This window comes from the organism of the source record quoted next, unplaced genomic scaffold, assembly GCF_019419815.1.
Source record: "Pyrus x bretschneideri cultivar Hongxiangsu unplaced genomic scaffold, Pyrus_bretschneideri_v1 Contig30, whole genome shotgun sequence".
In the NCBI taxonomy this organism is placed as follows: domain Eukaryota; kingdom Viridiplantae; phylum Streptophyta; class Magnoliopsida; order Rosales; family Rosaceae; genus Pyrus; species Pyrus x bretschneideri.
In genome coordinates, this window is record NW_025999613.1 from 2,279,674 (window position 1) to 2,306,243 (window position 26,570).

The 26,570-nt window shown below is 37.9% G+C and overlaps 3 protein-coding genes and 1 long non-coding RNA gene across 7 annotated transcripts; 3 read left to right on the forward strand and 1 right to left on the reverse strand.

Moving 5' to 3' along the window:
- The first annotated feature begins 7,045 nt into the window (after window positions 1-7,045).
- Window positions 7,046-13,625, forward strand: LOC103952495. 4 transcript variants are annotated; one of them, XM_048590058.1, is made up of 7 exons: window positions 7,046-11,435; window positions 11,880-11,914; window positions 12,399-12,536; window positions 12,674-12,754; window positions 12,859-12,945; window positions 13,016-13,120; window positions 13,383-13,625. In XM_048590058.1, exon 1 carries the CDS (start codon window positions 7,248-7,250, stop codon window positions 8,304-8,306), a length of 1,059 nt encoding a protein of 352 aa, XP_048446015.1. In that variant the 5' UTR covers window positions 7,046-7,247; the 3' UTR covers window positions 8,307-11,435; window positions 11,880-11,914; window positions 12,399-12,536; window positions 12,674-12,754; window positions 12,859-12,945; window positions 13,016-13,120; window positions 13,383-13,625. The 4 variants fall into 4 exon arrangements, with proteins under 4 accessions (XP_048446015.1, XP_048446016.1, XP_048446017.1 ...); XM_048590059.1 differs by having other exon boundaries at window positions 12,455-12,536; XM_048590060.1 differs by having other exon boundaries at window positions 11,880-11,901; window positions 12,455-12,536.
- On the forward strand, window positions 12,417-13,439 carry LOC103937516 (glucose-1-phosphate adenylyltransferase large subunit 2, chloroplastic/amyloplastic-like). The gene is made up of 4 exons (XM_048590101.1): window positions 12,417-12,536; window positions 12,674-12,754; window positions 12,859-12,945; window positions 13,383-13,439. Exons 1-4 carry the CDS (start codon window positions 12,417-12,419, stop codon window positions 13,437-13,439), a joined length of 345 nt encoding a protein of 114 aa, XP_048446058.1.
- Window positions 13,626-16,507: 2,882 nt separating the features above from the next.
- LOC125479908 lies at window positions 16,508-18,622 on the reverse strand. The gene is made up of 2 exons (XR_007260357.1): window positions 18,347-18,622; window positions 16,508-16,906 (listed from the first exon to the last, which is right to left on the reverse strand). It is a non-coding gene; the product is annotated as an uncharacterized LOC125479908 (long non-coding RNA).
- Window positions 18,623-22,532: 3,910 nt separating this feature from the next.
- On the forward strand, window positions 22,533-23,505 carry LOC103937515 (protein LURP-one-related 3-like). The gene has a single exon (XM_009347461.2). The coding sequence runs from the start codon at window positions 22,575-22,577 to the stop codon at window positions 23,226-23,228; it is 654 nt and encodes a 217-aa protein (XP_009345736.2). The 5' UTR covers window positions 22,533-22,574; the 3' UTR covers window positions 23,229-23,505.
- Window positions 23,506-26,570: the final 3,065 nt, after the last annotated feature.

Genomic DNA, 26,570 nt, shown 5'->3' on the forward strand with positions numbered 1-26,570 from the left:
TGAGAGAAAAATCTTATAGCAGCCCTTGAGAGAGAGTGTGGTTTTAAAGTATTTTGGGAGAGAAAAATCAGTTTGCATTGTGTGGTTTCAAAAGTTTAATTTTTATTTTGATCACTGATTTTTTTTATCGTGCTTTAATAAGAAATCAATTATGAAAATGTGCCTTATGATTTTCATAATTGGTTGGTTTTCATAAATCTTTTCATCATGCATACTTTATGCATGATCGCATTAGTATCTTGCAAAGTTTGAGGAGACAGTGATTGACCGTGTTGGTGTCATGCTACTTCCACTCGAAGGCTGAAGAGAGATCGAGTAGCAAAGCGCGGTGACAAAACTGCCTACTAGTATGTGTGTCTAGTTGATGAGTTTTGTAAGTCTTTATGTACTCATTTCTCGTAGTGTTTATCTGACTTGGGAGCCCGAGGATTTTCCCAGTGATGGTTTTTACCTCATAAATCCTACATCATGTGTGCACTTTTTATTTATCTTTTAAACTGCATATGTGTAGGATAGTTTGATATGTGATGTGAATGTGGAATTAATTTGAGAACTGAAAATTAAATTGAAAATTGAATTGGATTTTTAAATTGGAACCTATTCACCATCCTCTAGGTTAAACTAGTACCCATCCTAGAACTTTCAATTGGCACCAGAGCAGTTCACTAAAAATACTTTGTGAGATCCGTGGGTAGTCTATAATGAATCAAGTTGTGGTTTAGTTTCTCATCCACCATACTTTGATGGTGATAACTATGCGGCATGGAAGGCGAAAATGAAATCTTTTCTATGGGCACAAGATGACAAGGTGTGGCTTGATGTTGAAGAAGGTTGGGAACCGTCAATGATCGAAGAAACCAAAGGTAAAGCAGAGTCCTCTGTGTCTATATCTAAGCTTAAGCCTAGGAAAGAATTGAGCAATGATGAGCGTAGCTCTAGCACTTTTAACCAAAGGGCTTTGAATGCTTTATTCACAACTATTTCGCCTGAACAATTCAATTACATAAGCAAGAGTACGACGGCAAAAGAAGCTTGGGACATTCTTAAAATTACTCATAAGGGTAACTCAACTTTTAAAGAAACAAAGCTTCAACATCTCATCACAAAATTTGAAAATATCACAATGTCTGATAATGAGAGTTTCTCTGACTTTTATGCTAAGCTTAGCATAATTGTCAATGGTTATCACAATCTTGGTGACAGTATTCCGGAGCATAGGATTGTGAAAAATATCTTAAGATCACTTCCTATAAGGTTTCATGCTAAGAGGACAATGATTGAGGAATCAAATGATCTAAATACCTGCAAGCTCGAGCAATTGATTGTGTCTTTACAAATGTATGAGTTAAAGCTTCTAATTCTAAAAAAATGAAAAACATTGCTCTCAAAAGATGTTAAAGAAGAAGAAAGTGATGGTTCAATTGAAGACTTGTCTGAAGATGAATTGGTTGAATTAACCATGCAAGTTCGAAGGTTTCTCAAGTCTTAAAATTCCAAAGGTCATAAGCAATGAATCAACTCAGTTCGAACTCAAGAAACTTTCGTTCTTTAGATGTCTCACATGACAAAGCGTCTAGATCTTTTAGAACTAGTGAACATAGGAGTTCTAATAATAGAGTTCAACGTCATGAGTGTCAAGGGTATGTACACATTGCTTCTAAGTGTGCAAACACTATCAAGAGAAAAGAGAAGAAGGATAGGGCTGTGAATGTCAATTGGAGTGACAATTATTCAGGGGATGCATCTGCATCGAAAAATGAGAAGGATACGATTGTTTTCATAGGACAATTGATGGATATGACACAGAAGGTTCATTTGTTAATGAATCAGACTTGTAAGAAGTCTTGAGAAAATACTCTGATCTCTATAACATTACTGTGTAAGTCAAGAAGGATAACTACTTGAGAAAGAAACTTGCACTAGTTGAAAGTGAAAAGAAGGCAGCTGAGGCTGAGCATTAATCTCAATTGGACAAGGGAGAGAAAACTGCGAGAGTTGCTGTTAGAGAAGATTCACATTCTATAAACCAAAATAAACACTCTCTCGTCTGATAAGAAAGCTATTGAGGATGAACTAGTTAAGATGAGAATAAAAGTTCAGGAGTTGAGCATAGGTTCGGGAAAATTTGACAAGATGCTTGGCTATGGAAAAAATTTTGGAGACAAAGAAGGTCTAGGATTCGAGTTTGAAATGACTGCAAGTTCTTTTTCTGTCACAGGATTTGTCAAAGCCTCTGATATTTCGAGCTTAAAAGTAGGTGACAATAAATGTTTAGGTCTTACTTCCAAAACATCTACAATTTTAGCACATGTGTCAAATCCTGTCAAGCCTTTAGTTAATCCTAATGAATCCAAACAATCTAGGAAGTTCATTCTATATGTCATTTTTTGTGGGATTCCTAGTCACATTTGTCCTAAGTGCAATAAGCTTAGAAAGAAAAGTTCTTCTCAAGAAAAAGTTTCACTGGAACTCTAAAAAAGCACAGTCTTAAGTACCAATTTGTTGCTTATTTGAAGGAGATTAATCAGATCGCAAGGATTATATTTGTTTTGAGTTCGGTTGTTCCAAAATTGAGACAAGTTTGGAGAAGAAAAGAGAAACAAAGTGGTGTACTTGTCAATTCCTCTCCACCTTTAAGTTGTTTATATTTACTGAGCTTCTCCTTTGTAAATGCTTTCATTTATGATGCTTGCATGTTCATATAGCATAAATATTGCATTTTTTTTCTTTCTTCTTGTTTAAAAAAAATGTGTATGAGGTAAAATAGAAAAGTATGATTTTATATGAGTTCTAGCTTTGTTTACTTGATAGCGTGATCCTAGCATAATATTTTTGACCTGTTGTGAACAAAAGCCTCTTGTTGATAATATATGAATGTTAATGAGTTGAACATGTTTAACTTGAATAAAACCCACACCCATGTGAGCTTTGTGCCTAAATATAGTGTGTGCATTTTTCATACACTCTTATTTTTTTAATGTGTGCGATCTTATGTGTTTTGCATCTCTAGAACTTTCCTTGAGACCTCTCAAAACTTTGTATCATATATTACTCTACTTTGGAGACGATAGTAGGCATTAGGACTTACCATCATTGCCATATGTGCCAATGCCTTACATATTTTTCCTAGTTAGCCCTTTTGAGTCTTATGTAAGCTTTTTGTTCTTAAACCTAAATTTTCCTTACCTAGCCTCTTATATTGAAAATTCCCTACCCTACTAAGAAGCTAGTAGAGTACATTTTTGAAATGAGAGAGTTCAAGGTTATTTAAAAGTTGAAGATGTGTGAAGAAAGCCCAACTGCAGATGAAGAGAAAAAGAAGAAAAGAAAAAGAAAAAAAAAAGTAATTATTAGTCACGAGTGAGCTGCCAACATCAAAAGAAAGTGTGTCGTTGTAAATGAAGACAAGAATCATCTAATATTCATAGTGCAGTTATATGTCGTTCATCCAACCGCTCAATTTATTGCCAAGTTGCTTAATTAATTGTCACATGTCTCTCTCGGTTTCTTTTTCTACCACTCTATTAGTTTCTTAGACTTTGTGATTCACATATCCTTCATTTGTTAAACCAATTCCCCGAAACCCCATTACAACCTTTCACAAAGACCTACTTGATCCAAAGAAGGTAAACTTGATGTGTGGAGATGAGATCAATTTGCAAGCCTATAGTAGAGCATTCATGTAAAGATCTTTGAGCGTATACACTTTGAATGACAATTCGAATGTATGTCTTGTGAGCTTAAGGGTTAAAGTTAAGTTGGTCATGTAAGACTTAATTACATTTTTATAGTATCAACTTTCGGCTATACTTGCAACTACACTCATACAAGTTATGTTTTACGAAAAATGTTAGTTTGTGAATAAGGATTCAGAACTACATGTGTTTTTGCACTCTTTCATTCTCGTTGGTATAATCATACTCTTCTCATACAGTTAAAAAAATAAATAAAATTATTCTTGTGCTGTATTTCATTATTATTATTTTAAGCATTTGTTTAAGGGGAGCTTAACAATATGAGAGAGGTTCTTGTGGAGGTAAAAATAATCAAGGAAATTATGGAGGTGACACGTGGACTTTTGGGTAAAAGGGTCAAAATTACCCTTGAGGCATATCAGGATTCCCACGCGCACACAATGGATAATAACGGCTCAATCAAAGAAGAGTCAAAGGTGATCAAAATGGTATTTATTCAAATCCCTCTCATCATTCCTCATCAAATCCTTATTCAAAAGGTAACTCCCAATTTTCCTATTTAATTTAGGATTAATTGCGGTGTTAATTGCAAGATATTATTTCACATTATATCTTGCAATTATTCACACAATTTGACCATATATGGCCGGCCATTATTCTCCAAATAGGGCCGGCCACTCCCCTATAAATAGTCCTATTCTCCCATTAAAAAGCTAAGTCATTGGCTACCCACAAACTCCTAAACACATTCTTTTCAGAATTCTAATTTTGGCATCGGAGATTCTTCGGCCAAAGCCCCCCCCCCCCAATCATCGTGGGCGCAAGGCTTTTCGCCTTAATCTTAGGTGCTATTATTTTGCAGGTGCATTTTCGTCAAAGAAGAAGATGGCGGAAATTTGCATCCACACTTCTAGTTCAGTGCACAGAAAGGTATTCTTTCCCTTCTGAATTCATTCCCACTTTTATTCCTCCGAAGAGGTTCTAGTTCACAGAAAGGAAATCTTTTTCCGTCACATTATGTTATGTTGCTTATCTTCCACTGACTACACCTAATGGATACCTCTAAGGCCTTTGACCTTTCTAGACAAAAAGGGGGAGAAGTAGGAAGCTTATATTTTGGGGGAGAATTAGGATTTTGAAAACCTGGTTGTTTTTGGTTGCTTGCTATTACATATATAAATGCTTTTATTTTTAGCAGCTTATACTTTTTGTTTTTCACAGGTTTTCTTGTTTGAGAGTGTGCAAGTTACAAGCTTTGATGTTATGCATGGTCATTAATATCATTATTCGTCTGTAATATTGTGAATAAGGGTTTTGTCTAGGAAATGCAAGGGGGGGAGATTGTTAGGGTAAAATTGTCAATTCCTAAACAAAACGTCCAAGTCTGTAATGACTTAGACTAGCCACGTTTTCGGTTCTACTTATTTTAGTCTAAGTTTCTCTCTCATGCTTTGGATCACAAGAATATCAATCATTTCATAGACATTACTCAAATAAGTTTGACATGCATATGCATTCATATAGTCTAAGTCTATGTTAAATGGATTATTTAGGTTTGGGTTTCGCACATTTATTAGTTTGATATTTTAATTAAGCTTCCATTATTTTAATTAAAAGCCCATGTCTCTTTAATTAGCCGCATACCCCTAGACTAATTGTTGATGTGTACATTTGCACCTTTAGCATATTGATAATTCTTACACTACAAGAAAAATGACCTTTGGGCACAAAATTAGGGACACAAATGAGGTGTTTGTGTCTATTTAAACACTAATAAGGTGGAACAGTGTTCATTTCGTAATGGGCACCATGAATTGTGCGCAATGTTAAGAAAAGTGGACACAAACACATTATTGGCCACAGAGCCATGACTTTTGTGCCTTTAATGTCAGCAATGGAATTTTTTTTTTAATTTGCATTGACACCATAAATGTTATTGTGTTCTATAATTTAATATATTTAAAGTAAAGGTAGATTTTTTGTGACCTTTGTTTAAAATAATGTTTTAAACAAAACACTTTCCTCAATCTTCACGCCTCACCCTCTCCTCATTTCCTTCATTCTGCCTCTCTGTGTTTCCCATTTAAACCTAGCCTCTCCTCAATTCCTCCGCCTCTCCTCTCTCTCTAGCTCTCCATTTCCCAATCGAACCGATCCTTTCTTCAACCCTAGGCTCTCTCTCCCTCTCTATATCTTCCCTAAATTTTTCTATTTCCCTCTCTCTTTGTCTTTTTCGCCTCACATCTCAATTCTTAAGTCGAGTTCACATCTCATGCAGAAACAGAATTTGCTAATCCTTCCCCTTCAAATTTCACACACATTGCTAATTGGTGGGTCTCAACTCAAGTCTTCAGCCAAGTTCACACATTCTCATAAACTCTGCAAATCCTTCTCCTTCACACAGAATTTGCAAATCAGTCGCCCTAAACTTTCATCTCATCCCCAGTTCCCCTTCAGTTCAGCGCCTGCATAATGCGATTCCTTCCTCTCCACTTCGCTCTAGGTAAAATGGTAACAATTTAGAACTTGTATTGGTTAATTTAGTTAATAATTTGTGATTAATTTATAGGGTTAGGGTTAGGGTTCGTTTGAAACACAAGGGAATTGAGCTTTTTTCTCTTTTGGGTTATAAGAAGCAGTGTTAGGGCCTGGCTGAGTGGACAGCTGTTAGTCCATTTTCTGTGTTATTTTGTCCTCTCCTTGAAAATGTTGGTTGCATCCAACGGTAGAACAAGTAGTGATGTGTTTCCATCGTGAGTGTTCCCACTTCTAGGGTTGTATATAAGCTCCCTTTCACCATTTGGGAAAGGCATGAAATGAAAATCAAGATGATTGAGTTATTTCCTTTCCTCTTTTCTTTACATTTTGCACTATTAGATTCCTAGTTCCTATTATCTGGTATCAGCGACAGGTTGCTGTCATCCATGGGCAAAAGCAAGGCCTCTGTGGAGGTGGCCGACATCACGAACACCAACCTCGAGTTAAAGTACCAGCAACACCAAATCTTGGAGCAGCTCAATGAGTTCCATGACATGGTCTTTCTACTCGCTACTTGCCAGGAGTCCTTCCAGACGAATCTCACGGACAATTAAGCCTCATTGGCTAATATTAGCCTTATCCAGAACCATCTGATGGAGGAGATCCGTGCCTCCCAGCAACAACAACCATCTACAAACCCTATTCCCCAGATCCTGATTAGGTTCTTGCAGATTCCCCTGGGTTCCTCTTCTACCTCACTTCCCCAACCCTTCCCACCCACCCATTCCGTGGTTCTTCTTCCAACGTGGGGTTCCCATTTCAACCATTCTCCCTCTATCTCATACCCTCTTACCCCCTCCCCAAGCCTCTTACCCATATTTACCTTCCTTCCCTTCCACTACTGCCATCACCCTTCGTCCCCACCACTTACCCACTTCCTTTCCCCTGCACCAACTCCTTCCCTTCACCCCGGGATCATAACCTGCCATACCCACTCCCAAACACATAAAGATTGAGCTTTCACGGTTTTTCGATGACGATCCGTACAGCTGGTTGGCCATTGGCAAGGAGTACATGGACTATCATGGCGTTGAAACAGCTCACCGGGTCACTATTGTGGGGCTCCATTTCATGGGCGATACTGCCCTTTGGTTCAAATGGTACAAACTTCACATTGGGTCTGGACTTTGGGCCACTTTTACCGAGTCTCTTCTCCAACGATTTGGGCCAGCGAACCAATTGGACTTCAATATGTCTTTTTCCCATGTTTTACAAAAGGGCTCGCTGGAAGACTACATCAATGACTTCATATGTCTATCATGTCGGGCCGAAGGCTGGATTGATCAACAAATTTTAGGGGCTTTCATTGGTGGGCTCAAAATGGAACTTCAAAATGACATCTTAGCCCAAGGGCCTCATTTTTTGTCTCAGGCCATAGAACTTGCCTGCATCTATAACAACAAACATAATCGACGCCGTCTTTTTCGACCATTTTCTGCTCGCTCCTCTTTTCCACACCCAAGTTCCTCGTCCTCTTCCCCTCCTCCACCACAGAAACCTGCTTCACCCTCTCCGGCGCAACCACTTTTACGCCTCTCCCTAGTGGAAGTCCATCAATGCCACTCACACGGCCAATGCCTTTACTGCCCCGAGATGTACTACCTCGACCATACCTTTGCAATGCCACATCTACTATTACTTGACGTTGCTGCAGTCTCTGAAGCTGCATCTGAGACACCCATCGACGACCCAATGCCGGTTCCAGACGAGTTCCTTTTGGAATACCCCACCCCCATCACCTTCAACGCCTTGGTGTCCCTCAAACGCACATGTGGGCGTGCTATGCGCCTCCTTGGCCATATTACGAATCTGTCAATTCGAGTGTTCATCGACTCCGGGGCTAACCTTAACTTCCTCAACCCTTCAATTGCCACTCGTCTCAGCCTTTGCATTGACCACTCTCTTATCGAGCCCGTCACGGTGGTGAACGGCCGCCTTAGTTATACCAAAGGCCTTGCTCTCAATGTCATAGTAAACTTACACGATTACTCATTTTCCTCAAACATTCGCCTCTTATCAGTGATGGGGGGTAACCTCGTTCTTGGCACCGAATGGTTAGAGACCTTAGGCTAAATTGGCTAGCATTTCAAGAATAAAATTATAAAATTCCAAATCCATGGCCAGTCTCTTAACGGGTTGATCTCAGCACCCTGGTTGCATCGCTGATGCAAGCTCGTTCACACTCTGAAGATGCTTTTCCAACACCCCTACCACTTGAGCTGATTCTTAGCACCTACTCGTATCTCTTCGAGCCCTCAACGGGTTTCCCTCCTCCACGACCTACTGACCATCCGATTACTTTGTTTCCCGGAACCCAACCAGTTAACGTTTGCCCATATTGCTATGCCCATGCTCAAAAGGCTGAAATGGAACGTCAAGTGGCAGAGATGCTCGAGGCCAGCTTATCCGCCCTAGTTCGAGTCCTTTCTTCTCTCCAGCACTCTTAGTCCACAAGACTGATGGCTCTTGGCGATTTTGTGTTGATTACAAGGCCCTTAATTTGGTCACTGTCAAGTTCCCCTTCCCTGTCCCGGTCATCGACGAACTATTAGATGAACTCCAGGGTGATACAATTTTCTCCAAACTAGACCTCCGCTCCAGTTTTCACCAGATCAGGATGCATGTGCCGGACATTCCCAAAATCGCATTCCGTACACATGAAGGCCACTTTGAATTTTTGGTGATGCCCCTTGGGCTGTGCAATGCCCCATTTTCCTTTCAGGCCTTAATGAACTTTGTCTTCAAGCCCATTTTAAGGAAGTTTGTCTTGGTTTTCTTTGACGATATTCTCATCTTCAGTCTAAACATGCAGACCCATCTCTCACACTTGGTTTCTATCTTCGAGGTTCTCCATGCTCATGCCTTGAAGGTCAAAGCCTCTAAGTGTTCTTTCGGCCAACAAATTGTGGCCTACCTTTGACATCTCATATTAGTCGCTGGAGTGGTAGTAGACTCTCAAAAGGTGCAATGCATTATGGATTGGCCTTAGCCTCGCACCATCAAAGGCTTACGGGGATTTCTGGGTTTAGCAGGTTACTACCACAAATTTTTCCGTGATTTCGGCTTACTTGCTCACCCCTTGACAGAGCTCCTAAAAAAAGATAACTTCCATTGGTCTCCAGCGGGGGACACGGCCTTTGCAGCCCTCAAACACGCCCTTGCCTCTACTCCGGTCTTGGCTCTTTCAGACTTCAACCAGCCATTCACTATCGAATGCGATGCGTCCGAGATAGGGATCGGGGCTGTTCTCTCCTAAAACAATTACCCCATTACCTTCTTGAGCAAATCTTTGGTAAACAAACACAAAGCCTTATCAGTTTATGACAAAGAGATGATGGCCATTGTGTTTGCAGTCCAAAAATGGCGCCCTTACTTGCTCGGGCACCCCTTCAAAATTCTAACCGACCACCAAACCCTGAAGTACTTTCTCAATCAGTGGATCACAACACCCACTCAACAAAAATGGCTTCTCAAGTTACTGGGTTACAACTATACACTTGACTGCCGGCCGGGTTCTTCGAACACGGCTGCAGATGCTTTGTCTTGGCAACACGAATGCTTGGCCCTTATGGGTCTTTCCCAACCTATATTCGATAGTATCTCGGAGATCCAGGGTGAATATGCTACTGATTTGGAGGCCTCTATTATTCTCCAACAATTCCACAATCACCAATCCACGCGCCTTTACTTTTCTCTTCGGGGTGACCTTCTCTACTATTGCGACGGTATTTTTGTCGTGGCTACTTCTCCATGGCGCAACCGAATTTTACAGGAATTTCACTCCTCCCCCATGGCAAGACACTCTGGCTTCCTACGAACCTACAAACGGGTTCGTCGAAACTTTAATTGGCCAGGTTCAGAAAAGGTAGTTAAGTCCCTCGTCTCCACTTGCGATACTTGCCAAAGCACAAATTATGAAGCCATCAAACCACCGGGCCTACTCTAGCCTCTGCCCATTCCTTCACAAATCTAGACAGACATCGCGATGGATTTCATTGACGGCCTCCCGTATTCTCACGGCTGTAATGCCATATTTGTCATCGTCGACCGTCTCTCCAAGTCTGCACACTTTATTTCCATCAAACACCCCTACTCTGCAGCTAAGGTGGTCAACATATTCCTCCAGGAAGTGTTTCGCTTACACGGCATGCCTTCCACAATTGTTAGCGACCAAGATCTCGTTTTCATCAGTAACTTTTGAGAGTCATTCTTCAAGCTCAACGACTTTCTACTCTGTCACAGCTCCACTTACTACCCGCAATTTGATGGCCAAACGGAGGTATTAAACCACACTTTAGAACACTTCTTGCTCAGCTTTGTAAGGGACAAACCCACCTCTTGGGTCAAATGGCTACCGTGGGCAGAATGGTTGCCCCAAATTGGCTCCCCGATTTTACGGCCCTTACAGGATCCTTGCTCATGTCGGTAAAGTCGCCTACACTTGGACTTACCATCGGACTCCCGCATCCACCCCACCTTCCATTTCTTTCTCCTTAAACCAAAGTTCGGGTCTACTGTGGTTGCTTCTCCCTCTCTCGGATACCGATCTGGTGGTTTGGACGCCAGAAAAAATACTGTAGTGTGGCATCTTCAAACGTGGCAACCATGCTGTCACATGATGGCTTATACAATGGGCGGGCCTACCAGAACATGATGCTATATGGGAGGACGCAAACACCATCCTCGACCGCTTCCCTGACTTCCACACTTGAAGACAAGCTTTTTCTTAAGGGGCAGGAATTGTTTGGACCCAGGTTGAGTGGACAGCTTTTAGTCCTTTTTTTGTGTTATTTTGCCCTTTCCTTGAAAATGTTGGTTGCATCCAACGGTAGAACAAGTAGTGATGTGTTTCCATCGTGAGCATTCCCACTTCTAGGGTTGTATATAAGCTCCCTTTCACTATTTGGGAAAGGCATGAAATGAAAATCAAGATGTTTTAGTTATTTCCTTTCCTCTTTTCTTTACATTTTGCACTGTTACATTCCTAGTTCCTATCAAGTAGGGTCTAAGATAAATTTGTAGAACTTTGAAAGGAAGATGGGTTAAGCATTTATGGTTTTTGCAATTCCAAATTCCAAATTTGTTTTATCTATTTTTGAATATGTAGTTTTAACATTTTTGAGGGTACAATGCATGTTAATTTTAAGAAGAGGAGATTTGAATCTGTAAAGTGTAGGTCAGCAATTGCTCCGCTCTGTTAGTGTAAGTACATCTCTGAATATCTTTATTTCCTCAATTATATTTGACTTTGTTATGTTGAGTTCCCAAATTAAAGATCTTATACTATCTTTTTGTAGCTTTCTAAAGTTTGGAATTTTGCTGTTATATGTCAAATATACCAGAATTTTGTTCTTAGAAGTTTTGGCTTAGACCGGGACTTAGGCATACTGGGACATTATTCTTGATATATATATTCAGAAGTCTATTGGTTTATAGTCTAGATGAACTGATGATCCTTTCCAAATCTCTAAGAAGCTAGAAGTGATGAACCATGGACAAACAAAAACAACCTGACTAGAAATAATCAGTTGACTTTTAGTGAGATTTCATATGCAGGTCAATGCCATGTTTAGTTGTACATCTGTGAATACTCTATTTCTCAATTTTTTCCAACAATTAGAATCATTTTCTTCTTTCCATTTGCAGGTATATTGATGATGCATACTAGGTATGTGATTAAAGTAAGCAACTCACTTTGACCCTAAATAATATGCATACTTACATATTTCATTCATTCAGGTCATGAACTGAACTAATATGTTATCTCATACCTAGAAGTTAATTTTACAACTCGGAGTGAGGAATATGAATCTTTGATATGACTGATCTGGAATTTGTGGGTATTAATTTTAATTAACTCTTTTTAGGTGTAATGGACTGATTGTGTTTTCAATTCGACTATATTTGCTTTGGCTTCTGATGACTATATAATCAGTGTGTATCTGATGAACGAATATTGTAGTCATTGTTAGCCGAGTGGGTAATATTACAATATATGTTTGTGAGATTGGGATTGTGCTGTAGGTATAAAACCGGCTCCCTGCACTGAATAATAAAAAAAAAAAAAACCTGAGTGTATTTCAATTTTGTGACTCACGTGATTCCTCCCAAACTTGATTATCTGTATGCCCCGTTCATGTGCCTTACTAATTGACTGTGATTTAGGAGTTCAAATTTGCATCGATGGGTGTTTATGTGTTTAGAACTGATGTCCTACTTAGGCTTTTAAGGTGGAGCTATCCTTCTTGCAATGATTTTGGCTCCGAGATTATTCCATCAGCTGTGAAGGAGCACAATGTCCAGGTGAGATAGCTCTTTCGATAATAGTTATTTTTTTCTTATAGTTCATCTTCGAATATAAATATATAAGCAATTCCCCCAAGTTTGGTTTGGATTTGGTAATTGAGTCACTGATTTACGGAATGCCCTTACATGATCAGGCATATCTATTCAATGACTACTGGGAGGATATTGGAACTGTAAAGTCTGTCTTCGATGCAAACTTGGCCCTCACAGAACAGGTTGGTAATACTTGCACTGAATCGTTCCTGCTCTTCGATTAGATTTTTTTTCTATATGTGCATATGTGGCAACGGTTACTGATTACATTCTTTCTTTCGTGCAGCCTCCGAAGTTTGAATTCAACGATCCAAAGACACATTTCTACACCTCTCCTAGATTCTTGCCACCTACAAAAGTTGAAAAATGCAGGGTATGATTGCAAGCTTAATATGTGACATCGGGTGGAATTTTCTGATCTCATGGCCAAATGAATTTCGCAGATTATGGGTGCAATTATTTCTCATGGTTGCTTCTTGCGAGAATGTAGCGTTTAACACTCCATTGTGGGTGTGCGCTCATGTCTAGAGTCCGGAGTCGAACTTAAGGTGAGCTACCCTTTCTACGCATTGGTAAAAACAGGCTACCAAATTCCAATATGTCAATCATGAAATATTTCAACCGGCAGTTAGAATGCGCTTGAAAACATAAGCATGCAGGTGTTACGAGCTCTGATCACATTTGGTTATTTTAAATCGATTTTCAGGATACTATGAATTCTCAATGTTGATTGGATGTTTGGGTAGTTAAACGTCACTGGAAATATGTGATCCTTTCCCTTTTTCATTTTTCCTTTGGTTTGGATTTCAGGAAGATGATTGCATAATCCACCGAGCTGGGAAAAAGGGTAAAATCAGCTATATGTAGGAATGCATGGATGCATTGATAGGAAAATCTCATTATTTTGTTGGTCTTTTATCTTGAACACTTATAAACATGTTCTTTATGAGGAATATTTCTGTAGTTTCACTATAGACATTCCATTTCTACTACTGGATTGCTTTTTACAGCCGAGGCTGCCATATTTGATTTTATGAAAATTTTTTGGTTCTATTTCAAAATTTTACATTTCTATTTTTTTTTTTTTTATAAATAGAACCTACTGGGCACAATAACAAAAATAGTGCAAACATGGATGGAGAAGGTCATCGGACAAGTTTGTCAGAACATAGACACAAAAAGGCCTTTATTTGTGCTTGCCTCTTTGAGCACCAAATAGTCTATTGTGTCCTTTTAGCAAAGGTAATGCCTATAGAGGGCACAAATATAAATATAATTGATGCACTGTTGCTATTGGTCTATGGGCACATATGTTAGTGCTCTTTAGCCTCAATAGACAGATAATTTATTGTATACAATGCTCATATTTTTTGTAGTGCTATTGGTTTTAATTTTTATCTCCTAACATGTCATCCCAATCTTGAGGAATTTGAAATCAAGTTAAAGTCTTCTACTGCAGTCTATTTATAGATGCATTAGGTTAGGGTTTCGTACTGCTGCCATATCACAACATATATATGCACTGAGAGCAGTCATTTTTTGGCGAGAGCATGCGTTAGGGTTGTAGAAGTGATCATCATGTCACATCCTAATCTTTGCTGCTGCATAATGCATTAGAATAGGAGGTGGTTTTGGGATGCTGCCATTTGGTTTTGAAAGAAAGGCTGCTGCAGCTTTATGGTTTTAAAAGAAAACAAAATGATGCGCCGCTTGTTTCATCGTTCTCACAATAAATATTTTTGGGTAAAGTACAAAAAACTATCTTAATTATTGATGTCACGACACTTTCATATCTCATCTTTTAAAATTGACAATGTCATACCTTATCTTACAAATTTGTGCCAATGTTATACCTTCCGTTAGTCTGCCGTTAATTTGTCAGTTAAATGCTAACATGACTTGATCCAGACCCCACTTTCTATTAAAAAATTAATAAAATATTAAAAAAAACTAAAAAGAAAATCATTTAATATTTTTAAATATTAAAATAATAAAGAAAAGTTAAAAAAGAAAAAACCAAAACATTTCATCCCTTCCACCCCCTCCCCCCTTTTCTCTCTCTCCCCATCTTCATCTTCATCTTCTTCCCTGCTTAATCTTCAACCAAAAAAAAAAAAAAAAAGCCCAACCCAGTTCATCTCCCCCCCCCCCCCAAAAAAAAAAATCCAACCCCCTGCGACCTAGAAAGAAGAAGAAGGAGAAGGAGGAAGAAGAAAAAGAAAAAAAAAAAAAAAAAAACCCAAGTCCCGTTCGCTAGGCCGATTCATCGGGTGGAGAACCTGGGCACCGATTTATAGTAAGCTTTTCTTATTGAGAAAATTGTCGGTTTGATTTTACAATGATAAAGAGTTATTTTTGAGAGAAAAATCTTATAGCAGCCCATGAGAGACAGAGAGTGGTTTTCATGAATTTCGGGAGAGAAAAATCAGTTTGCATGATGTGGTTTCAAAAGTATAATTTTTATTTTGACACTAGTACAAAAATACACTTGTGCGACGGAAAATTGCGCGACGAAATTTCCAGATAACAAAAGTAGTTTGGGAGGCAGAAACTGCAAACCAAATTGCAACAGCTGCCTCCCTCCCTCATCTAACTTGGACGATATTAAAATCTAGAATTCCCAATTATTCTATTTCCCTCGCACACTCGTGAAACTGAATGAAAACCTTAAAAAGAAAACCACTAGTGTAAACATTTTAAATTAAAGATAGAATTAGTTCATTGTTTTCTTATAGGGTCGAGGAGTGTAGTTGTAAAAAACATCAAAATCGAAGCTAAAATAGCCGTTAAATCGTGATTTTTCATTTATTACCGTCGAAAAATTTCTTTTTGTTACCTAATCTCTAAATGTTTGTTTTGCAATTTTTGACGTATGCTAGCTCGGAGTATATACAAATAAATTTGACGATTGGATCGTTGAAACCATTTTTGTAGAATGCGTATCTCACCAAAATGATAGATTCAACAAACACTTCAGAGTCTATTTTATATTTTCATTAATTATAACATAAGGTTTTGTGGTATCCACTAGTGTAAATATTTTAAATTAACGATCAAATTCATTCATGTATTCATATAGGGTCAAGGAGTGTAGCTGTAAAAAGTCATTAAAATTGGAGTTAAAATAACCGTTAAATCTTGATGTTTCATTTAATTATGACCGTCGAAATTTTCATCTCGTTAGTTAATCTCTGAATATTTGTTTTTTGCGATTTTTGACATATGCGATTTCGAAGTACATACGAACAAGTTTAACAGTTGGATCATTAAAACTAGTTTCGTAGAATGCATATCCCATCAAAACGATTGATTCACTAACACTTGGAGTTTATTTTATACTAAGTCTAACATAAAATTTTGTGGCACCCACTAGTGTAAATATTTTAAATTGAAGATCAAATACATTCATTGTATTCATATAGCGTCAAGGAGTGTAGCTAAAAAAAAAAAACATCAAAATCGGAGTTAAAATAACCGTTAAATCATGATTTTTCGTTTAAAACGTTGAAAAGTTTTGTCACATTACATAATCTCTGAATGTTTTTTTTTTCCGATTTTTGACGTATGCAATCTCGAATTATATACAAACAAGTTTGACGGTTGGATCATTGAAACTCGTTTCGTAGAATGTGTTCCCGTCAAAACGAAAGATTCACTAACAATTGGAGTTTATTTTATGCTTTCATTAAGTATAACATAAGATTTTATGATATCCATTAGTGTAAATATTTTAAATTGAAGATCAAATTCATTCATTGTATTCATATAGGGTCAAGGAGTGTAGCTGCAAAAAATCATCAAAATTGAAATTAAAATAACCGCTAAATCGTGATTTTTGGTTTAAAACCATCGAAAAGTTTTGTCCTATTACATAATTTTGGATGTTTGTTTTTTGCGGTTTTTTAACAATGCAATATCAGAGTTTATACAAACAATTTTGACGGTTGGATCATTGAATTTACTTTCATAGAATATATATCCTATCCAAACAATAGATTTTAATAGTCATACATTTTGACAAAGAAAAAAAAAAAAAAAATCATACATAAATAAATAAAAACATTTGGAGGAGGTGGGAGATTAAAAATTTGGACGGCTACCAAAATTTTGGCATGGCGCCCAAAATCTAAACTCCCTATTTCAAAAAAAAATCCTTTTCATTTCTATCTCGCAGCTTCTCTACCTTTCCTCTTCAGAAATTTCCAAACGCCTCCACCTTTGCATACCCGAGCCCAATTCCACCTTTCCAAAATTAGAAACAAAACCATCTCTGATTGCAAACCGAGTCTGCGCACCCAAGTCCGTTGACTGCGCACCCAAGTCTGCGGCTTCTTCTGTAAGGTAAAAATCCCAAGGCTTGTATTACCCTGTGATTTTGGAGCTAGCTCTTACTAGGGTTTTGGTGAATTTCTAATTGTTTTGACAAATTTTAATTTTTAGGGATTTGTTATTGGGTTATGTTCAAAATGTAATAAGCTTGGGAACCACTTTCAATTTAGCGTGGATATCGAACTGTTACTTGTGTGTTTTGTGACAAAAAGAAACTTCTTGATTGGACTTTGAGTTAAGATGTGTTTAACTTTTTATAAGAAATCAATTATGAAAATGTGCTTTGTGATTTTCGTAACTGGTTGGTTTTTATAAACCTTTTCATCATACATACATTCTGCATGATCGAGTTAGTATCTTGCAAAGTTCGAGAAGACAGTGATTGACGGCTGCGTCAGTGTTGTGCCACTTCCACTTGACGGCTGAAGAGAGATCAAGTAGCAAAGCGTGGATGCAAAACTGCCTACTAGCATGTGTGTCTAGTTGATAAGTTTTGTAAGTCTTTTTGTACTCATTTCTCTTAGTATTTGCCCTGACTTGGGAGTCCGAAGATTTTTCCAATGGTGGGCTTTGTCTCGTTAAGTCCTACATCCTGAGTGCACTTTTTATTTATCTTTTTAACTGCATATGTGTAGGATAGTTTGATATGTGATGTGAATGTGGAATTAATTTGAGAATTGAAAATTAAATTGAAATTTGAATTAGATTTTTAAATTGGAACCTATTCACCCCTCTAGGTTAAACTAGTACCCATCCTAGAATTTTCACAAATCTTCAACATGAAATATGAGGTTGATAGAAGAAATCAAGACTAGGGCTGGTTCGGGTCGAGATCTTGAACCGAAACCCTCAACCTGAATCCCAAACCAAAACATTTCGGGATGGAATTTTATATCCCGAAACTAAACCAAAACTATTCACTTCTCGAAATTTAGGATTCTCGATACTGTTTCGGTATTTTCGGGACACTTCGAGATTAGTCCTTAAAGCCAAAAAAATCATGCATAGACAGGTCAAAGTTTCACTAATATGACATAAACATAATCAAACACAAACAGATCCTGCACAAACCCATAAACTTCCACCATTCCTTACAATTTCGTGCATCCGTGACCAACCTCCCAAGTCCCAAAGGCCTGCAATCCTGCACTACACCCACCCTAATTTGAAACCACCTGCAATTCATGCAGGTCCTATTTCCCCATCCCCTGTAATTTTATTCTACAAATTCATGCACCCACCCACCCTAATCTTAATCTGAATGAACCCACAAATTCGTGCACCTACCCTTCCAAAAGCCTAATTCGAAATCAAATCCCAAAAGAGAGAGAAAACATGATTCAAGCAAAAAAAAAAAAAAAAAAAAAGGGATGATTACGTTCCATTAATTAACCTCTTAGTCTCGCATCAATAGGCATAGATTTCAGAAATTCAGAAACCCTTACCTGGATTATTTTGGGACTCGATTGGTATCGGATTTGCGTCATAGAATGAAGGGGACGGAGGGCGGGAGGAGCACCATTGAAGTGGATGAAGGACAGGAGGAGCGGCGAGAGCATGAGAGCCGTTCGAGAGATTGAGTGTGAGTGTGAGCATTCGGGAGATCAAAAGAAGGAGGATAACAAAATGACCTAACTTAATGGACGATTGGATTAGATCTTAACCAATCCAACGGTCCAAGTAATTTCTAATTATAAATTAAAAAAAAAAATATATATATATATATATGCACACACACACATAACATTCGATTCGGTTTGGGATTACCGAACGCATTCAAACTTGTGGCCGAATAACCAAACCTTTTGGGACGGGTTCGGTTTCAGGTAACAAGTGTTTTGGGAAATTCGGTTTGGATATTTTTCGGTCAAATTTCGGGATGAGTTTAGGATGGTTCAAGATTTTCGGGAAAAAATTCCACCCCTAATCAAGACAAAGAAAATTGTGTCAGGGTTGATTGAAATTTGAATAGTATAAATCGGACCCTCTAGGTCATTTGCTATGGGTCATGCACCAACCACACTTTTGCATTCTTTCACTCTAGCTTTCCATTCTACACTAGGTAGAATTTATCTATTTTGTTTATTGTTCTTCTGTTAGTTTCATGTCCATTCAGTACCCATCACAAGAACATTCGAATTCACTCATCACTTCACAAACTCATAGTTGAATCCTTGCACAAAAAAGGCATAGAGAACTTCAACTACAACACATTCCTTCCTCGGTCTCAATCGTTTAAAAGAAGTTAGATAAAGTGCAACTCACATTTTTACTCACTCGGCCCCAAGGCTGCTAGTTCGCAGCCCCTCAACCAAAAAAAAAAAAAAAAAAAAAAAAAAAGACCAATAGATCCCAAAATCCTTTGCTTACGATCGAGATCGATTTTTAGACTAACAAACTTGTATTTTTCTAAATTCGAATAATAGATCTCTTATTTATAAATATAAAAGAAAACCATTAACAGTAATACTAAGTGTCATAATATTTTATTTTAATATGTTAAATATATTGAGGTTATAGTTCAATTGGTTAAAAAATTCACGATTGCGGCCGAAGTCCGAAATTTTGATTCCTCCATCACCAATTTCGTATCCAAAAAAATCCTCACATGTTTAATTTTTTTTTTTTTTAGTTTGCATGTGGTGAGAGTTCCAAACCTGTCATACTCATGCATAAGATGTTGCCGTGGATGGTATTTAAAAAAGGGCATGTATATATATATTGTAAATATTATGAATCTTTTATTAGGAAGGATATGTGTGTCCCTTATTGTTTCCTTATAGAACAAGGATTGTATTTTGTATATGTATTTTTCTCTATGCAATGCAATAAAGATTAAGCCGTAAAATTCAATTTGGCATCAGAGCCAACCGTAACCCTAAGGCTCACACCGTACCGCTGCTACCGTGAAACCAGGAAGAAAAATACAAAAATATCCGGCAAGTCTATGGTCTCTGCCGCATCCTGCAGCAAGCCAAGACTATTGCCCTTGTGTGCTGTATCATTACTGTCGAAGGGGAACAAAGTCACAACAGGTCTTCAGTTGGTGTCGCTGCATCCCTGCAGCAAACCTGATTGCGTGTTGTGTACGTGTGTGTATTGTGTTGTGCCGAGAAGGGTAACTACTGGTGTCATCATACCGTGCTCTGCTGCTTATTGCAGTGCTGTTAATTGTGCTATTTAGCACTATATTCGTGCCGTGTTGATCAAAAAAGAAAAAAAAAAGGGAAAAAAAAAAAAAGGGATTGGCTGCTGCTTGAATTGCATTGTGCGGTCCAACTTTTTTGTCTTTGAAGTGCTGCTGCTTGTTTTTTCCTTGCAGCGTGTGGTTTTGTAATTGGTGTGGTGCTGTGATTGCCGTGTATTAGTGTCTTGTGAGTTATTACAATGGTGAATATAGGTTGGATTTTGGATTCCGGTGCAATAGATTATATGACGTATGATAAAACCTTATTTCAATCTATGTCACGTCCTCATAGAAAGCATGTGGCAACTGCCCATGGTTCTACTGCTGCTGTTGTTAGAGCGGGAACAGTCTCTCTTACACCCTCTCTTCCCTTACATAATTGTTTATTGGTTCCATCATTGTCCCATCACTTATTGTCTGTAACTTAAGTCATTGAACAATTGGATTGTGTTGTATTAATGTATCCTTCATTTTGCTTGCTTCAGGACATTCAGACAAAGGAGATCATTGGGTCTGGCACTAAGAGAGAGGGGCTATATTATTTGGATGATGTGGTTCCTGGAAGAGCTAATTTGGTTCATGCGTCATGTAATAGTAATCTATAGAAGGTATTGTTATTGCATCGTCGTTTGGGGCATGCATCGTTTGGTTATTTGAAACATATATTACCTGATTTCTTCAATGGTATTGAAGCCTCACAATTGAAATGTGAAATATGCATTTTAGCCAAAAGTCATTGTGCTTCATTCCCTCCAAGTATGAATAGAACATCTTCTCCTTTTGTGCTAATTCACTCTGATGTGTGAGGGCCTTCCCCTATTAGTACTACTTCAGGAATTAAATGGTTTATTACGTTTGTTGATGATTGCACTCATATAACATGGGCTTATCTGTTGAAACATAAAAGTGATGGTAGTATGATTATTCGATCTTTCTCTCAGATGGTGGCTACACAATATTCCTCCGTTATTAAGGTTCTTTGTATTGATAATGGGAGAGAATATGTCAACTCTGAGCTATCTACTTTTTTCCATGATCAAGGAATTCTTCATGAGACAACATGTTCGTATACCCCACAACAAAATGGGGTAGCTGAGAGAAAAAACCATCATATTTTGGAAACTGCTCGTGCATTGCTTATTGGTGGGTCCATGCCCAAGAGTTTTTAGCCGGACGCCATCACCTATGTCGTGTATATTATAAATCGCATTCCATCTCGAGTTGTAGAATTTCGTACTCCACTCCAAGTGTTAACTGAACATGTTCCGGTTGTTTCTACCAATACTCTCACTCCTCGTGTGTTTGGATGCATTGCTTATATTCATATTCACAAGATTCATCATAGTAAATTGGATCATTGTGCTCTTCGGTGTATCTTTGTGGGTTTTGCATCCCACCAGAAAGGTTACAAGTGTTACCACCCTGCAACTCGCCACATGTATATAACCATGGATGTGACTTTCTCTAAGTCATAATATTTTTATGCTCCTGTATCACCACCCTGAAATCACAAGGGGGAGAGTTCTAGTTGTGATCTTGATGGTGTTTTTGAATGGTTGGATGTACAAAGAGGTAACGGTTTCAAGGGAGTGCATGGTACCGTGCCGAGTGATGCAGTTGATGCTCAATCTCCTCTTGCCGAACTTGTTGTGAGTGGACAGCAGGTTCTCACCGAACCTACTCCAAGTATTCCGCAGCTTCTTGTCGAGGAAGTGACTGCTAGTCCATGTGTTGGTGCGAAGGGGAGTGCACTGATGATCAGCCCACTATGGCCGAAGCTTCCCCCCTCTCTCTAGTTCAATAGCGCCATCATTTTATTAAGGAAAAGCTTGAGAAAAAAATAGTGTCAATACCGTTGGTGAACTCGAAAAATCAATTTGCGAGTTCCAAACTCAATCATACTCGTGTATAAGATTCGTTAAATGACACTCTGACAAGTACAGCCATGCCATAACGTGTAACATTCTCATCGTCCAACCATATAACTAGAGATAAGAACTCGTATATGATCAAAACATATAAACGTAATTAATTAAGTTCCGTACTTATTTTTATATAAATATGTTTTGTCGGTAAAATATATTGTGAGATGTCGCTGTTAGCTAGCCATGTGTCAACAACCCACCAAATGATGTTAAAGTTCCCTTTTATTCCCCAGAACACTACTGACCGCCTACAACAAGGTTATACAAGATAAATACACAATTCATTTTTAAGTGATAAAAATACAATTTAAATTCCATATGAAATTTCCATTTTTAATATGCACAATATTCGTAGCCACATATCACATATGTGGAGCTCTTTTGACGAGTCAATAGTCATGACCAATACTAAAATTTAAAACAAATTTGTAATAATTCTGTAGGGTATCTTCCCTTTTTAGTGATATAAATTTGAACAAGTCTCACACACACCAAGTATATCTCTTCTTCCACAATTAAACCAAAAGTTGAAGTTCCCTCTCTCATATCTGCTGCCATCAAATGGCCAAAGTTCATCCTTTCATAATAGCAAATGGTAATAGTAGGGTTGATGCTTCTTGCAGCTCTACTACTACTGCTAGTAGTTTGTGTACTACCAAGTATCTGACGTCAAAGAGAGAAACGTTCACTATATGGATGAAATCGCTTGTGATGCAAGGAAACGGATGCACTGCGTTTGATGCAAATGGTGAGGTTGTGTATCGAATCGATAATTATGACAACAAACACAGCAATGAAGTTTATCTCATGGATCTCCGGGGCAAGCTTCTGTTTACCGTCTGTGAGAAGAAAATGTGTGGTTTCCGAAGTTGGAAGGGCTATGAAAGCAATCATAACATTGGTGCCAATAAGCCAATGTTTCAAGTGAGAAAAAGTTGCAGATTTGTTCGTGGAAGTGAAGTGTCTTTATATAAAGTAACGATGCGATCTGTTAGCGATTGCTACAGTTTAGAGGGTTCGAATGGTAAATCATCATCAGCTTTCATAGTAAGAGACAACAATGGAGGAATTATAGCAGAAGCCAAGCAAAAGCAGTCAAGTTCAGGAGTAGTATTGGGAGATGATGTAATGACTTTGTTTGTGGAGGCTCATGTGGATCATTCCTTTATCATGGCTCTAGTCACTGTTTATGGCTTAATTAGGCATCAAATATGAGTTTAGCATTTTTAATTAACATGGCAGCATTGTTAGATATTGAAGCTTTTTGCAAATACTAGGGCAGGTTGTTAGATATTGAAGCTTTTTGGTGAGCAGTGACGTTGCTCATTGGGGTTATTTCCTCTCTTTTCTTCTTTTTGTGGGAGTTTTACTTTTAACCAATATTGTACTGCAGAGTGAGAAATCGATCAAGTCATTCATTTTCCATTTACTGTTATGAGTTTCAGGCTAATTCAGCAGGTTAAGCTTTCATGTATTAACGCACCCAACGAATGTGAGTTAAGCCAATTGTCCAAAATAGTATGTCCATGCCTTTCTAATCAAGTTTGAGATTTCCTTCTTGTAGATAAGAGTAGTTCAGTATTTGTTTTGAAAATGTAAAAGAGAACACAACCCAACAATATGCTTTAAGCTTGGAACTTAATTAACCTAGCTTCTCATTTAACAAAAGCATCCAAAAGAATAAGTTTTTGAGCATTGTCCATTTTCTGCAGCAGACAAGCACGCATGGGTGGGACAAAAGAGAAAGCGAAGTGTTGTTAGCAATTGCAGAAATGGCAAATTAGAAGCATCTGAAATTTTCTTTATAGGTAACTAGACTTCATTTGGAATCAACGCTGGAGATTGAAGGCCACTCGATCAAAAGGCCAAATTAGTACAAATTCTATAAGAAAGTTACTTGAAGATGTTAAGATTTGAATAGCTCATAGCATTTCAGAAATGGTTTTGGATTTTAGTGAGCAAAACGAAGAAGAAAGCTGAAAGAGATAGAGAGAGAGCTGACAAAGGAATAATCACAGCTGCAACATTCTAACCATTACATAATGTGCACACTTCATTCATAGCACCATTCATTCTCTTACATCAGTCATCATGACATTCTCTTACATCAGTCATCATGACCATTCAAATACATTAGCCACTGTGATTATGACACATGGCAATTACAAAGCATATGAGCCGTTGACAATGAAAGATTGATCTAAGACCTTACACTTGGCATATGAGCACAAGTTTGTTGCAACCAAAATTTGTTAGACAAAATGATAAAAGAGAACTAAGTAAGTAAATCATTTACTAACAAGAAATTAGTAAGCAATTTACTTCTCAACACTCACTTCTAAATGACTAACTGGTTTCCATCCAAGAAGACCTCTCAAGTAATTGAACGGATCTTTAGAAAGAGCCTTTATGAAGATATCAGCAATCTGTTCTTCACTCATGTAATATATCAGATCAATCACTCCTCCTTAAATTGCATCCTTGATGGAATGAAACTTCCTGCCAATGTGTTTGGTTCTTTGGTGAAACACAGGATTTCTAGACATAGCTGTCACAGAAGTGTTAACACACAGTAAAGGAGTTGCATCTGCTTCCTCTCCAAAGTCTTCAAGCACAAACCTAAGCTAGATGGCTTGTGTGGTTGCTTCGGTTGCACTGACATACTCAGCTTCTGCAGTTGAGAGAGCCACACTGTGCTGTTTAACTGATGGCCATGAAAATGCACCACTTCCAAAAGAGAATGCATATCCTGAAGTACTTTTCATATCCTCCTCAGAGCCACTTCAGTCATTATCACAGTAACCAATTAACAAAGATTTACCAGACAAGTATTCACTTCCATAATCAATTGTTCCTTGGATATACATTAGAACCCTTTTAGCAACACCATAATGCTTCCTAGATGGCTGCTACATAAATCTTGCAAGCAAATTGGAAAAGAACATGATATCAGTTGCTGTTAAATATAGCAAACTCCCTACAATTTTTCTATTCAAGTTCTCATCTGCATATTCATAATTATCATCTCTTCTCAACTTATCAGTTGCAACCAATGGAGTGTTCACTGGTTTACAATCTTTGAGCACAAATTTTTCTAAGAGAGTCAAAGTATACTTCTTCCAGTGGATAAACATGCTCCCTTCAATTTGAGTTACTCCCATTCCAAGGAAATGGCGAAGTAAGCCCAAATCATGCATTTCATATTTACTCATCATCTCATACTTGAATTCATTCATCATTTCTGCACTACTTCCAGTGTATACTATGTCGTCTTCATAGATTGACACACTTAAAGTGCCAACACCTTCCTAAGTCCTCACATATAATATTGCTTCACTTGAGCTTCTGTGAAAGCGACGATGAATCAAATAGGTATCGATTTCACCTACCAAGCTCTTGGAGGCTATTTCAACCTATAGAGAGCCTTCCTTGATCTATATATATATACATTATCTTCCAACATTTTCAATCACAAAGCCATCTGGTTGGTCCACATAAACCTCCTTTTCAACAACCCCATTCAGAAAGGCTATTTTAACATTCAACTGCCATAATTTCTAACCTTTTTGAGTTGCAAGAGCAATAAGAGTCCTAATTGTATATAACCTTGCCACAGAGGCAAAGGTATCATTGAAATCCACTCCTAGTTATTGTATATAACCCTTTGCTACAAGACTTGCCTTGTGTTTTTGAATAGACCCATCCAAATTCAATTTTCTTTTGTATACCCATTTCACTCCTATAATAAGCTTATTGCTTGGCCTATCAACCAATTCCCAAGAAGAATTCTTCTCTATCATCTTCATTTCTTCATTCATTACCATCTTCCAAGCTTAATCCTTAACTGCTTCGTTGAAGTCTTCAGGCTCATTACTGCTCATTTTACATAATGCATACATTTCACTCAAACTCTTTCATTTCAGTGGAGTGTGATAATAAGCCCTTGAAGTTGAAGATGAGGAACCAGGAGTACTTGTTCTTTGAGATAGTTGCATTTCATTTGTTGTAGATGATCTTAGAGGAGTTTGTACCGAGTTGAATCAGCAGAATCAAAATCAATTCAGTTATATTTGAATCTTCTTTAATATCCCAAGAAATGGATAGTTGCATTGCTTCACTAGTTTCCCAATTCCACATTGCTTTCTCATCCAAGATCATCTTCTGAGTTCTCAATTCGAAAACTCTATATCATTTTTCACAAATACCATATCCAACAAACACTTCTCATTAGTTTCCTCCAGTTTGTGCCTTTGTTATGATGGGATATCAATATAACATAAAGAACCAAATATTATTAAGTGTTTGATCCCTAGTTTTCTCCCACTAAAGGCTTTTAATGGAGTCTCATTGTTCAAAGCACTTGTTGGACACCTATTATGTAGGTACACTATTGTGTTCATAGCCTCAGCCCAAAACTTCAATGGAATTTTCTTCTCGTACATCATAGTTCTAGCAATTTCAACTACAGTTTTGTTCTTTCTCTCTACAACACCATTCTGTTATAGAGAGTAGGCTACAATTAGTTGTCTTTCCTGCCTCATGTCTTCACAGAACCTA

Coding starts and splice junctions, on each gene's coding strand:
- LOC103937516 (XM_048590101.1), top strand. CDS start 12,417: ATGGGTGTTTATGTGTTTAGAACTGATGTCCTACTTAGGCTTTTAAGG. Junction 12,755..12,858: donor ACTTGGCCCTCACAGAACAG/GTTGGTAATACT, acceptor TCTTTCGTGCAG/CCTCCGAAGTTTGAATTCAA. Junction 12,946..13,382: donor CAAAAGTTGAAAAATGCAGG/GTATGATTGCAA, acceptor TTTGGATTTCAG/GAAGATGATTGCATAATCCA.
- LOC103952495 (XM_048590057.1), top strand. CDS start 7,248: ATGGACTATCATGGCGTTGAAACAGCTCACCGGGTCACTATTGTGGGG.
- LOC103937515 (XM_009347461.2), top strand. CDS start 22,575: ATGGCCAAAGTTCATCCTTTCATAATAGCAAATGGTAATAGTAGGGTT.